Source organism: Callithrix jacchus, chromosome 22 (genome assembly GCF_049354715.1).
Source record: "Callithrix jacchus isolate 240 chromosome 22, calJac240_pri, whole genome shotgun sequence".
NCBI lineage: Eukaryota > Metazoa > Chordata > Mammalia > Primates > Cebidae > Callithrix > Callithrix jacchus.
In genome coordinates this window covers 17,359,397-17,374,059 of record NC_133523.1, presented here as the reverse complement: position 1 = coordinate 17,374,059, position 14,663 = coordinate 17,359,397, and the positions used below count along the sequence as shown (strand labels likewise).

Sequence of the window (14,663 nt, the reverse complement as noted above, 5' to 3'; positions counted from 1 at the left end):
CCTCCCTCTTGCGGGCCTGCATCCGACCATCCCGAGAGACAGCGTTTTCCCACAGCCCGAGCCCAGGTGCGAGGGAGGCTCCTGCGGCCAGCGTCCAGGCCTCAGCGAGGAGGCAGGGCGTCTGGAAGCAGACAGGCTTCCCCCAGGCTCGGGGCGTTGCCGGGCTCCAGACCCCTCTGGGCCACCAGGCAGAGTTAGCTACGCTGGTCCAGGGGTGCGTGCACAGATGTGTGTGCGGGCATATGTGCGAGCTTGCATCTCACCATGTGCGGGCAAGCATGTGAACACGTTGCAACGTGTGAGCACGGGCGAGCGCGGGTGTGCAGGCATGCAGCACGGTTGTGTGAACGTGTGCGTTGCGGCATGAGTGTGCAGGTGTGCCTGAGCGTGTGCGAGTGTGCGCAGGCATGCAGCACGGTTGTGTGAACGTGTGCGTTGTGGCATGAGTGTGCAGGTGTGCCTGAGCGTGTGCGAGTGTGCGCAGGCATGCAGCACGGTTGTGTGAACGTGTGCGTTGCGGCATGAGTGTGCAGGTGTGCCTGAGCGTGTGCGAGTGTGCGCAGGCATGCAGCACGGTTGTGTGAACGTGTGCGTTGCGGCATGAGTGTGCAGGTGTGCCTGAGCGTGTGCGAGTGTGCGCAGGCGTGTTCTTTCTCTGAAGGACACAAACGTTCACAAAGTGAAGATTCAAGCCAGTTTCTGCTAAATTAAAAACAGCTTTTTCGTGTTTAAAGTTTACAATACGAAAAATAATTTTCCTTTCTTGGGGGGATGCGGGGGGGAGGCTGAGGGAGGGGCAGGGGGCCCCAAGAACATTCCATGAACCGGCCCAGACAGTTACGCACAATCGATCCGGTTAGATACGGCAGCACCCCCACCCTGGGCCGGCGCCCCTGCCAGCTCGTTGGGGACAAGATGTTCTGAGGTGTGAGCTGATCCAGGGGACTTGCAGCTGGCAAAGCTTCTCACTGCCCCCCTGAAGGGGCTGTGCCTCCAGTGGGGAAGGGTTCTCTGGGGGAGTTCAGGTCGGGGGCAGGGGCTGGAATGTTCTGGTAAGTCCCCGAGGAGCACGGCTTTCCTTTCGATGTCCCTGACGGTGTGGGCTTCTTTTAGGTTCCCAACCACGTTCCTAATTTAGAACTGCCCACCCCTGCAGCCCCTGGTGTTACCCTAGCCCCGATGGCCGCCACACAGGAGTGCCAGGCATGCAGGCACAGCAACTTATGCAGATCTACGCATGTATGAATCCCAGGGCCCCCCTCTGGGAACATCAGGCTTTCTCCAATAACCTGCAACTGGTAAGTGGCCCACTCTGGGCAGCCTGGTTCACGGTTTGGCCAGCCACGATGAGAGTAGGGGGCTGAAACCTCTTCCAAAGTGCCAAGGTGGGCCAGGCACGGTGGCTCACGCCTGTAACTCCAGCACTTTGGGAAACCGAGGCAGGCAGATCACTTGAGGTCAAGAGTTCAAGACCAGCCTGGCCAAGATGGTGAAACCCCGTCTCTACTAAAAATACAAAAATTCGCTGGGTGTGGTGGTGGGCATCTGTAATACTGGCTACTTGGTAGGCTGAGGCAAGTGAATCACTTGAACCTGGGAGGTGGAGGTTGCAGTGAGCCACAATCAAGCCACTGCATTCCAGCCTGGGCAACAGAGCAAGACTCCATCTCAAAAAAAAAAAAAGTGCCAGGGTGAAAGTCCTGGCCACACTTCCTGCTGCTCCTGTGCCCCTGAGCCAAAGCCCAGCCCCCTGCCAGCTCCTCTGCACGGCTGGAAAAGGCTGAGGTGGAGGAGAGAAGCCCCCAGACACACGGAGGACACACAAGGAATCTGTGACCAATCAGCCCCAGCCGCACAAGCTCAGTGCTGGGCCTGCTCCATCTCTTCACCATAACATTTTTATTAAATAAAGGGAAATATTAGGAGACGACGTCTGCTAAGATAGGAGGTTAATTCTTTACACGGTGAGTGGGTCACAGCGACAAGACATCAATCGTCTGTGAGCAGCGAGAGAGACACTTTAAGTTGCCCCAAGAGTACAAATCCCATCTATGAGACAGCGGGGCCGGCTTCTTCAAATAAAAAGTAAAACAAATTAAAAAGAAGAGCTTTAGAGGTTCAGACATTAAAACAAATGTGGCCAGAGATGCCGCAGAGCCCTAGAGAAAGGAAAGGCCTCAGTGCTGGCTCGGTAGCAATGTCAACCTGGAAACAGGGCAGGCCAGGGAGTGGCAGGGTGCAGAGTGGGGAAAAGAGGAGGAAGGAGAATAAAGACCGCCCAGCTGACCTGCAGGAGGCGACACTGTGGAATTCTGAAGTCAGTGTCCCCCTCCAGCTGCAGGAAGGGGACTGCTCGGCCAACAGGGCAAATGTAGAGGGCCGGGACGTCTCCGCCAGTGAAGGCCCCACAAGATGCTCAGTGCCAAATGAAGGCCCAAGGTCCTCAAGGACCATTCCTAGGACTGACATGGTTTTTCCTCCTTAAGGCAGATGATGACAGGAACAGAGGCATGACCAGAGCCTCCCCTCAGCAGCTCGGGATGGGGGAAGGAGGGCACCCCAGGAGAGACAGGCACGTGCACTGGTCCTCCACCCACCCCAAACCAAGGGCTTCCAAGCCGCCTCTCACTGCTTCTGAGGTCTGTGTGCTGTGGAGGTTTTGGGCGAGTTTATTTTAAAAGCATGTGCGCGGGAGACTTGGAAGGAGGGTGAGTTGAACCACCAACTTTGGGTTCAGTGGTGATGAGCTCACACCTGAATGCCTGAAACCGCGGGGCTGGGAGGGGGTGAGGGGCGAGGCGGAGCCGCACAGGGACCCCCTGGAGACCTGGGATTCCACCCTCCAGTCTGCAGGCGAGGAAGCTGCCCCAGGGACAAGTTTGCTGCCACAACTGGCTCCTTGGCCGCTTTGTGGGCAGGCTCGCTCAAATGGACTTGGAGCCAGGATCTGCTTTGGGAAGGACGGAGGGAGGGAGGCCACCCTGGAAGGGGCACTTATCCACACGGCAGGCCTTTCGAGGGCAGCCCGGGCAAAGAGGGGCACTGGGGTTCTCAGGCAGACGTGCACTCGCCAAGCCAGGCTTGGAGACAGCATGCAGTCAGGCCAGGGTCCCGGGGATCTGGGGGGCTACCTCCTGGTCCCGGCCCGGGGCAGCAGGACGGGGGCGCAGGCGATGCCCGCGAAGGACTCCGGAAAGTGCAGGTCCCGCTCCCACTCATCGGTGTCCATGTTGTACACCTGCACGATGCCGGTGACGTTGTTGAGCCGCCAGTTGTAGCCCCCAACGATGTAGATCTTCCTCTCCAGCAGGCAGCAGCCCGCCTCTGACTGGCCGGCTCGCATGGGGCTCACGCTGGTCCACTGATCCGTCTCGGGCACGTAGTACTCCACAGTCAGCACGTCGAAGCAGCGGTCCACGTGGTCCATGCGGCCCCCAAGGGCATAGATGCGGCCGCCAGCGCCCACCATGGCATGCAGCACACGGGGCTCGCTCATGGGCGCCTTGAACTCCCACTGGTCGGCCACAGGGTCGTAACAGTGCAGCGCCTTCTTGTCCTCCACTGAGATGCCGTAGCCGCCCGAGATGTACAGGCGGCCCCCGGAGGCGGCCCCAGCATGGCCCCAGGTGCGGCGCTTGAGCGAGCAGGCGTAGCCCCACTCGTTGCGCCGGGGACAGTACCGCTCCACGGAGGCCAGGCTGCCGGCCCGGTTGCGGCCACCCGTGGCATACACCATGCCGCACAGCACGTTCAGCTGGAACTGGATGCGGCTCTCCTGCATGGCCTGCAGGCGCAGCCAGCGGTTCAGGTGCGGGTCGTATCGGTAGCAGGCGTCCACCGCGCCCTCACCACTGCGGTACTGCAGGTGCTGGCCTCCGGCCATGTACACGAAGTTGTCCAGCACTGCCACGCACGTGTGGCTGCAGCCGACCTCCATCTCTGTGAGCTCGCGGAAGTGGCGGGCGCCTGGCTCGGGCAGCTGGTATACCTTGCTGCTGACCGAGCGGTCGCTGTCGGTGTAGGGCGTGCCACCAAAGGCCACCAGCGAGGGCACGTCCGAGCGCACGGCGGTGCGCGGTGACTGCATCTCGTGCTGCCGGAAGGGCAGCACCTGGTAGTTGAAGGCCTCCAGCAGGTACTGGCGGCACAGCACATCCTCCACCATGATGTCCAACGTCTGCACGCTGTCCACCAGCTCGGAGGACTGCATGAGCGGGAAGCGGATGTGGCAGAGCACGTGGCTGGCGCGCGGCCGCCGGGCCGGGTCGTGCTGCAGCCAGCGGACCGCAGCTCGGAACAGGTCAATCTCAGTGCAGCTCTGCAGCCGGTTGCTCTGCAGGAAGAAGACCAGGCGCTCCAGCGGCAGGCGCAGGAAGTCCTCCTCCTCGGCGATCTGCAGGAAGTGCTGGAAGGTGAAGGCGTCCACTGACTCCCGCAGCGAGGCCAGGCTGAAGGTGGTGGCCATCTGGCCGATGTTGAGGCAGGTCTCCACACTCATGGCTGCCTTTAGGAATTCCTCGCACAGCTCCACCACGGGCAGCATCTGCAGGAACACAGCAGCACCCAGCACATCCTGCACGCAGTCCAGGTCCAGGGTCACCTCAGCGCTGTAGGCAAAGTCGATGATGTGCCGCAGGCCGCGGGCCGACACGCCCTTCAGCTCGATGATGTCCTGGCTCGCCTCCCGCATGCCACCGGTGAACATGGCCCTAAAAGGTGGAAACACACCTTGTGGCTTGCAGTGGCCGAGAGGCGTTGTGATCAGCCGGGAATGATAACAGCCTCGGGAACAGTGGAACGGGGACACAGAACGCAGGGCACAGCCAGCAAGAGGAAAGCAGGCCAGAGGCTCATTAAAAACATGCAAAGGTGGGGTTCGGTAGCTCACACCAGTAATCCCAGCAATTTGGGAAGCCCAGGCAGGTGAATCACTTGAGGTCAGGAGTTTGAGACCAGTCTGGCCAACATGGTGAAACCCCATCTCTACTAAAAATACAAATTAGCCAGGTGTGGTGGTGCATGCCTGTAATTGCAGCTACTCGGGAGGCTGAGGCAGGAGAATTGCTTGAACTGGGGAGGTGGAGGTTGCAGTGAGCCAAGATCTTGCCACTGCACTCCAGCCTGGGCAACAAGAGCAAGACTATCTAAAAAAAAAACAAAACAGGAGGCTGAGGCAGGAGAATTGCCTGAACCCAGGAGGCAGAGGTTGCGGTGAGCCGAGATCGTGCCATTGCACTCCAGCCTGAGTAACAAGAGCGAAACTCCATCTCAAAAAAAAAAAAAAAATTTTTTTCAAAAAAAGATTTTGAATCCACCCAAGCCATGCATCTGCCTATAAACAGCAGCTCCCTGCTTGGCCCCTTCATGACTAGATTGCATCAGAGCTGGAGGAGTGGAGGCTGGGTCAGCCTCGCCCACCACGTGCCTGGTGGTGGGGCGGTTAAAGGGGCCAGGTATGGCAGTGCAGGATGAAAACACACCCTGTGGCTCTGGGGACAGATCTGCAGCCCCACCTGACACCTGAGCTCAGGAGCTGCGGGACCAGCGCTCTAGAGGTGCCATGCACCACGGTTCCGCCCTCGCCCGCTTGCTGACCTAAGCAGGCAGGTCTGACGTACCCAGCCTGAGTCTCAACAACTAACGTGTGAAGAGGGCAAGGTAACGAGGGTCCCCAGGAGGGGACCCCCACCAGGAGGCTGTGCTGGAGTGACTGCTGTCTCCAGAGACTAAGGTGGTCGGGGAAGTGCCTCCCACCCAACAGCTATGTCCTCACCCTCCAGTGATACCCCAGCTCCACCCTTGTACTGCTCTGCTCTGCTCTGGGAAGCAGAACTAACATGAGTGGGGAGGGGACACAGGACCTCGTGAGGGAGGGCAGTGAGGAGGCACAGGCCTATAGGTCGAAGTTCCCCTACCGCTTTTAGGATGCTCCCCAGAAGAGAGGAGAGCACCCCAGCTCCAGGGGCATGGGTGGTTCCTCCCAGGAGGTGCGCTGGCATGGCACAATAACTCTTATTCCCACCTGTGCACCTCACCTGATGGCCACCTGAGGAGGAGGGAACGTCCCTTGGGCATTTGCCCCACAGAGGTCCGTCCCCTGGTCTTGCACCTCACGTGGGCCAGGCTCCGGGCAACAGGGGCAAGGACAGCGGCCAGGGCGCTGCCTCGGAGCCGCCCACTGACATCTGCCCAGCGAGCCTCTCCTCAGTGTCTCGTCGCACTCCAGGAGCAGCACGATGCCAGCTCCCCAGACCCTGCCCTGCTTGTCCCCATGGGTCCCCGCCGGCCCTCGGGCATGATGCGATGAAGGCAGAGGCGGTCTCGGGCGACAGGAGGGAGCTTTGCCTTTTAAGGCCTTGCCGGCTGCTATGCCAGCGCAGGGGAGCCTTTAAAGGGCATTGCTGGCTGGGCTGGCCCACCCGTCCCCAAATACAGAATAAAAATAGAAGCGGCGCCCCAGTTGGCTCGCCTGCTGCGGCCCCCACAACAGCCTTGTTGAGCCCACGGGGCAGGCGGCCCGGGCCTCCGGGAAGGCGCAGGCGAGGTGCACACCTGGGCTGGGGCCTGGGAACTGCCCCAGGGTGGCCCAGCTCTCTCTGGTGGGGTCACTGCCTGGCAGGAAAGAGGCTCGTCTGCTGGTCACCCAGGGAGGAAGACCACCCAGCCCTGCAACAGCCCCCTGTTGCTGGCAAGGAGAACGCACCCCTACCCCACAGCCCTGTTCTGTGGTGCTCTCGCTTCTGGCCCAGCCGTGGCACAGGGACAGACAGACAGACCCATGTGCCCACCATGGACTTCTCTGTCACATGGTGGAAGTGCCCACAGCTCAGGGTGACAGCGAGAACTCATGTGGGCCTCAGACAGAGCTCAGGACACAGTGTTGGCAGACACGGGGTCCCTGTGGCCTTCGATGCCCCTCCAGTCCCCCAGCTGTCCCACTCCAGGTGTCCTGAGGGGATGCCCTAATGGCAGGGGCTGATGCCGGTTTCACTCTTTCATCCCTGCTGGATCCCAAGGCCTAGAATACTGCCTGGCATACAGCAGGTGTCAAGTAAAGACAGATCAAAAGCCTGGCCAGACCCTGCCAGTCCACAGGGCAGAAGTGACTATCCCCCCAGGCATGTCTGCCCAAAGAGAGTAAGATGCAAACCGGGGAAAATCTGCAGGTTTACTGGACATTAACCTCTCTAAAATCAGAAGAGGCCGAGCGCGGTGGCTCACACCTGTAATCCCAGCACTTTGGGAGGCCGAGGCGGGTGGATCACGAGGTCAGGAGTTCGAGACCAGCCTGGCCAACGTGGTGAATCCCATCTGTACTAATAATACAAAAAATTAGCTGGGTGTGGTGGCGGGTGCCTGTGTTCCCAGGTACTCAGGAGGCTGAGGCAGAGAATCACTTGAACCTGGGAGGCGGAGGTTGCAGTGAGCCGAGATCTCGCCACTGCACTCCATCCTGAGCAATAGAGTGAGACTCCATCTCAAAAAAAAATAAACATTTGAGAGCCGACACCAGCCATTCTCCCTTGAAGCTGTCCCTGGACGGTGCTGAGATAGGCCCCCTTTAGAAGGTGGATTCCGTCTTCCCTGTCCCCACAGGCGGCCTCCCCTCCCAGCTCCCCGTGCCTAGCGCTTACCTGAAGTAGTCGCTGCAGGCGGCCAGGACGACCTTGTGTGCAGGAAAGGCCTCTCTGTTGATGGTCAGCACGACATCAAGGAGCTGGCCCTGGGCGCGGAGGGTGGCCAGGCCCTGCAGGAGGCTGGTGCTGTGGCCGGCCGCCGAGAAAGTGCACTTGAGGGCCCCGTTCTTGTCGGCCGTGCTGCAGGGAGAGCAGAGGAGGGGACACGGCCCATTGGCCTTGAGGTTCACACACACACTACGACCTCGAACACAACACTTGGTACAAGAACCAGACACAAAAGGCCGTGTGGTGTATGACTGCTGACGTGAAATGCCCGAAACAGGCGAATCCACAGACAGGAAGCAGATGGGTGCCGCCAAGAGCTGGGGGAGGGGAGGGGAGTGGCTGCTGGTGGGGTGGGGTCTCCCTGAAACGCCCAGAACAGGCGAATCCACAGACAAGAAGCAGATGGGTGCCACCAAGAGCTGGGGGAGGGGAGGGGAGTGGCTGCTGGTGGGGTGGGGTCTCCTTTTGGAGGGATAAGAATGTTCTGGAACTAGATAGAGGTGGCGTTTGCACACCACTGTGAATCTACTAAATGCCACTCAATTGTCCACTTCAAGACAGTCTGATGTCATGTGAATTTCACTCAAATAAAAAACCGAAGAACATGCAGGAGCCTTCTTGAGTCCCACGCAAGCCCTGCCACAGCCCCTGCACCACAGTGTATATGAGCCCCCACCACCCCTATTACCCGCCCAGCCCCTCTTCTCCAGCCCCCCCCCACTCTGCTGTTTCATTTGGGAAACTGATGAATGGGTAGCTTAGGAGCCCGTGATATACCACTTCTTCCTCAGAGCACAAACAGGGCGGACCCTGTTGCCACCTCCAGGGTCAGTCCCCTCCAGGACCTCCATCCCCACCCCCACCAGGCTGAGGCCACCCTCCCCAGCACCCTGCTCTGTCCTCATGGCCTCTGCCCTCTGGAATTTGCTCTCCCATTCTGGGACCCACGCCTGTCCATCAGTGAGGGACAGGAATGCGGGTACTGATCCTTCCAAGAAAGCGGGAGGAGATGGAAGGCTCCTCGGCCCCAATGCCGGCCAGCCCCAAAACCACCATGGACATTAAAGAGCCGACATCAAACACAGGGCGCACAGTGGGCACTCACTCAGCACTGCAGCTTCACCAGAGGCCTTGACCTCCCACAGGCTGCCCTTCCAGAGACCCTTGGGAAAGGGTGGGTGACCAAGGCAAACTGCTGGGCAGAGGGGCTGCAGGACCAGGCACTGACCACAGCCCTGCAAGGCACCACAGGCACAGCAAGTTGCCCAAGCCCCAGCCCTGCCTTCAAGGTGCTCCTCGTCCTGGAGGATGAGGACACAGCGTGGAGGACCCGGTGAGGGCCTGTGCTCAGTGGAAAGCCTTTAAGTCCCTGGAGAGGCAGGACACGGGCTACTCGGAGCCTAATACCACAGTCATCTGGGCTGGCCAGCCATGCTGCCAGGGCTGCTGAAGGCCCGACCTGGTGTTTACCTGGGAGGGCGGGGATGCAGCCTTCTGAAAGCTGAGGAGGGGAAGGAAGGAAAGCGGTCCAGGTGCACCCTGAGACTCTGGCTTATCCCCATGGCCTTTCCCCTGCCAGGTGGAGGGGACGCCCACCTCCACTCCTCCCTTCTTCCCTTCCCCACACATCCACCCCAGTTGCACTTGCCCAGGCTGCTGCTGTGAGCCAAGTCTGGGCTCTTTTTTTCCCCCAAGACCCACGACAGATCCACAGTTCCAAGGCTCGTGAGGAACATGTCACAGGCACACTGGCTGCTCCCTCTCCAGCTCCCCACAGGGTCCGGCACCTGCCCAGACATCTCCAGGGGCAGTGCCTCGTTGCTTCCCATGAATGCCACGCCCTCTCACCGACACCCAGGCTGCCTGGGGCCAAAGCCACATCCTGCATGTGTCTCTGAGGGCCTTTGGGGGGTCCACATCTCTCCTTGTCCCCAGCTTGCCTCCCTGCCTTTGCCAACTCCTCCTCCCTCCCGATGTGTGCAGGGACACAGTGTGAACTTGACAAAGTAGGTCCTGTCCTCATGGGCACTCAGTCCAGGAAATAAGGACCAAAAGGGGTCAGATCACCTAGAATCAGCTTTGTGTTGCAGCTGTAAAAGGGTTGGGTGCCATTGGGCTCCAGGTGACCCCTGCCAGCCTTTCTGTGGACACTTTGTGTCCCAGAAGTATGTGTGAGCCTTGCCAGCCTTTGCCATTTTTTTGGTCTAGTTTTTCCTTCGAAGTTCAAGGAGATTTGTAGGAAGGAATGGGAGGACTTCTTTGCGTCCTCTAAAGCCCTTGGGGGCAGGTGTGCATGTGTACATTTTCACCAGAAGAAACACATTGAACTGGGGTAATTTCATCATGGGACCACTCAGTCCTTAGAAGTGGATTTATCATGTACCTTAACATATAAAGAGCATCAAGAAATCAATACAAATTAGCCAGGCATGCTGCCGTGCACCTGTGGTCCCAGCTACTTGGGAGGCTGAGGTGGGAGGATCATTTGAACTCAGGAGGTGGAGGCTGCAGTGAGCTGTGTTTATGCCACTGCACTCCAGCCTGAGCGACAGAATGAGGTCGAAAGATGCATGAATAATGTGAGCTGATGGTTCCATGGAAAGCAAACAGACCTGGCTGGAAGGACCTAAGAGTCGGCCTCGCTCGGGGGGCTTATGAAGCAAGGTGACCCCCAGGAAGGCAGCTGGGTAGACCCAGCAATCCGCTAAAGGCTCATGTCCTTTACCCAACAACTCTATTTCTGAAGCATACCCAAATACTGTCTCTAGGGGCCACGGACGAGAAACAAGCTAACCATCCTTAGGGGAGGTACGTGGAACCACAGCACCTTCCAAGAGAGGGCTGCCCTACAGCTGGGTGAGAAGGCTGATCCTGACGCATCCCGGCGAAGACACTGCATCTAGGGGATGGCATTACGGCTGCAGGAGGAAGGAGGAGCAGAGAGCACACACAGTGGGATGCTCTTTGCACTCAACGTGTCGTCTGCCCATGCGTGCACAGAAGGTATCTGCAGAACTGAGAAGCTGGACAGAGAGGACCTCCCTCTTGGGAGGAGAGGGGCCCCTGTCCCACCCTCTGCTGTTCTGATGACTGAGGAACAGGAAACCAGGGAGGTGACCAGGGTTCCAAGCATGAGATCTCTGGGTTCCCCAGCAGGTGGAGGGTGCCCGGAACCCAGAGGCAGGATCAGTCCAGCTGGCCGGCAGGGCATCCCAGAGCAGGCATCAGGGGCCAGTAGCCTGGGCCAAGACAGCTCTGCTTAGCTGGGAACTCAGCAGTCACTCAACCACCAGGCCTCATCTACAAAGCAGGAGCAAATGACTGCCCAGCTCCCCCAGCCCCAGGGCCACTGGAGCATGAGAAGAGCAAATGAGCAAACGCAGAGCCCTGGGACCCAGGCTGCCACTAGCATGTGATGATCACACACTTGGAGAATTCCGATGTTCCCATCTGGAAGTTAGGACACCCCAGGCCCAGAATGCTGGGTGAGGCTCATCTACTGCTGGTCACAGGGCGCAGGGCCCATGTTGGACCCATGAGCGGGGAAGCAGCTTGTCCTGCCCGGGCCTCCTCCTGGTGTCCCGGTGATGTCTGATGTGCTCCACACAGCTGTTCCCTTCCTCTCGTCTTAGGGATGGGACAACTGTCCCTGCAGCCCCTGCTGTCACCCTCACCCGCTGTACTGCCGATCCTGAGAAGCCAAACCCATCCTGCTGCAGCCCTTCCCGGGGAACTTAGGGAGGGAGGAGGCCAGCAGGGGCTGCAGTCCCCCAGCCTGGATGGAGAAGTGAGATGCAGCCTGGGCGGAGGTGGGCAGGCAGAGGAGGAGGGAGGGCCGGGGCCAGGACCGATGACTAAGGTCCTCTCCAGCCGGCCACGGGGAGGAGGGGAAGGACCCATTACTCAGGCCGGCCCAGACAGGGGGCGGCCGGCGCGGCGGGGCCACAGGCCCCAGGAAGGCGGTGGCCCTGAGCCTGTCCGAGTCTACAGACGGCCACTCAAGTCACGGTCACCCGCACGTGAGTCATCGGAGCCAATGCGTCAGCAGCCCCGGCCAGGGCCGCCTCGAGAGGCCATCGCCGCCTGCCCCGGCTGCACCCTCTGCCGGAATCTGGCCTCTGAGTGGCCACACGCCCCCGCTGCGGGCCTGGCCCAGGATAGGGGCAATTCTGACACCCCTTTGCTGCTGTATCCCCCCAGCAATGACATCGGGCATCCTAGCCAGGCCCAGGTCATGCTGGACCCGAGGACATGCCCAGGTCTGCGCTGGTGACACCGCCCCAGCTTCTCTCAGATGTCCCTGGGCAGGGACACACTGTGACTGGCATGTGGGGAGCTGGGGTGGGGGGAACTCCCCCAGGTGGACCACCTGTTATGAGATTCCCCCACATCTCCAAGGGTTGCCCCCAGGACCACCTGCTTGTTGCTGACACCCCTGTGTAGGTGCTGTCCCTCCACATTGTCCTTCATGGGGCCCTTGAACCCTCGCCTGAGAGTCTACTCTGGGGCAACCCATGAGGCAGGACAGCCTCATGGGGGAGGTAACAGGAAGCTCAGAGTCACAGGGGCTGCAGCCAGACACCTGAGTGATGGAGCCTCATGGGGGGATCAGGAGCAGGGGAGGTGGGGGCTGCCTCGGGAGCCAACAGTGAGGGGCACACACCTGTCAGGGCGGGAGCTTTCCTCTGGCTCCGGGCTGGCCTCATCCCCATGGTCGGCTTGCCAACCCACGAGGAGCGATCCAAAGGCCCAGAACGGCTCTTTTCATTGGAATGTCCAAAAAAGAAAAAAAAGGCAACAACAAGAAAGAATTTCATGGAAACATTTCTTTGGGGTTTTGTAAAACCCTTTCCCACCCCCGCACGGAGCCCTGTGCGCAGACCAGAGTGGAGTCTGCCGGCATTGCCCTCACAGACGACTCTGACGCGCAGGCCCTCACTTCCCCTCAAAGCGGAGAGCACTTCCACTTTCAAAGCCAATTTTGGTTTTATTGTCCATGTGGCTCGATGGAGCACAGCAGCGCAGCACAGCTGGTTGGCTCACACCCCGGCCGAAGCGATGCCGCCCCAGGGTCCTGGCGCATGGGTGGGGAAGAGGCTGTACTGCAGGAGCCGGCAGGGCCGGCGGAGAAGCCACTGCCCGCCCTCCAGCCCCTGTCCCAGCCAGTCCCAGGCCGGCAACTGGACCACAAGCATCCTGAGAGCTTTATCTGAGACCCAGAGAGAGAGGGGGCAGAGGCTTGGGGAGAGGGAGACAGAGGCCCAGCGAGAGGGGGGCAGAGGCTGAGAGAGAGACAGAGCATCCTGAAAGCTTTATCTGAGACCCAGAGAGAGGGGGCAGAGGCTCGGGGAGACAGACCTAGAGAGAGGGAGGTAGACCCAGAGGGGAGCCAGGACCAGACAGAGAAAACTGGACCCAGAGAGAAGAAGAAAGAGACCCAGAGAGAGAGGGATAGGGACCCAGAGATGGAGCACAGAGACCCAGAGACAGGGAGACAGAGACCCAGAGAAACAGAGGCCCAGGGAGAGGGAGAGGGGGAGACAGAGATCCAGAGACCCAGAGAGACGGGGAGACAGAGGCCCAGGGAATGAGGGTGACACAACCAGAGAGAGAGGGAGAGATACAGGGAGAGAGGAACAGAGAGCCGGAGAAAGGAGGGAAAGCAGAGGTGGAGGTGGGGTGGGGTCACAGCAACTCGGCGGTGTGGGGGTGGTGTGGGGCTCCGGCGCCAGAGCCGTGGGGACCCTGGTGTCCCACCGCTAACATCTCAGCCTCACTGCCACCACCCTGCTCTCCAACCACACTGACACCTTCTCTCATGACCCTTCCCACCCACTGTGACCTCACCAAGCAGGCACAGGTCTTCACCTGCAGCCCAGGCGGTCACGCGCCCAGTATCCCTCTCCAAGATGGGAACACTGTGGCCCAGCGCCCCTGCCCCACCCCCAGCAGCTGCAGTCCTCGCTGGCTCTTGAGCACGTGCCTTGAGGGTAAAAGGTGCAGAGAGGCAGGGTCCCACCCAGTCCACAGAAGCCGCTCCCCCAGCACTGTTGCCATGGTGACTACAGCATTTCACAGCACCAGGGACTGCTCCCAGCCCACAGGATGGGTTCTGAAACCTCATGCTGGCCCTCACATGCCCCGGCCCCCACACTCACGTCAGCAAGCTTTCCCGTGGGACAGCTCAGACACCCCTGAGGCCTGGCCACCCTGCTTCTCCCCCAGGCTGCAGAAGGCTACTTCCCAGGGTCCTCCCTCCTGAAAAGGGAAGGCCCCTTCCAAGGCACCTGCTGTTCTCTGCCTCCCTGGGCTCTGGTGGGAGTGCAGAAAAGATAATGGCTTCTGGATGGATAAATGGGAGAGCCCAGGAGCCGGCGCAGGGCCCTACCGCAATGTCCCACAGGCCAGGATGCCCAGCCACTGACAGATCCAGAGCCTGGGACAGAGGGACAGAGATGGGGAGACAAGAGACTCAGAGACAGAGAGGCAGGAGATAGACACAGACACAGAGACAGAGACATGAAGACAGGAAGACAGAGCTAGAAACAGAGGGACAGAGACCCAGAGATGGAGACAGAGACACAGAGACCCAGAGACAGAGACTCAGAGACAGGGAGACAGAGACCCAGAGATGGGGAGACAGAGACCCAGAGATGGGGAGACAGAGACCCAGAGACAGGAAGACAGAGACCCAGAGACAGAAGGAGACAGTGACCCGAAAACAGGGAGACAGAGAGCCAGAGACAGAGAGCCAGAGCCAGAGAGAGACAGAAACAGGAAAACACAGGCCCAGAGACAGAGGGAGACAGAGACAGGAAGACACAGACCTAGAGACAGAGGGAGACAGAGACAGGGAGACACAGACCCAGAGACAGAGGAACAGAGACCCAGAGTTAGGGAGACAGAGACTCACAGAGGGACAGAGACCCAGAGACAGAGGGACGGAGACCCAGAGACAGGGATAGAGACCCAGAGACA

The 14,663-nt window shown here is 59.8% G+C and overlaps 1 protein-coding gene across 2 annotated transcripts in view; it reads right to left on the bottom strand.

Moving 5' to 3' along the window:
* Positions 1-696: 696 nt before the first annotated feature.
* The window catches only part of KLHL26 (kelch like family member 26), a 31,986-nt gene continuing 18,019 nt past the window's right edge, over positions 697-14,663 (bottom strand). The window contains exons 2-4 of one of the 2 annotated variants that reach the window (XM_035284302.3): positions 12,349-12,445; positions 7,635-7,817; positions 697-4,709 (exon numbers count right to left, since the gene is read on the bottom strand). In XM_035284302.3, coding sequence (XP_035140193.1) covers positions 3,128-4,705 — 1,578 coding nt within the window. In that variant the 5' untranslated portion in view covers positions 4,706-4,709; positions 7,635-7,817; positions 12,349-12,445 and the 3' untranslated portion in view covers positions 697-3,127. The remainder of the gene's footprint in view (positions 4,710-7,634; positions 7,818-12,348; positions 12,446-14,663) is intronic. The other variant, XM_035284301.3, reaches the window with a different exon arrangement.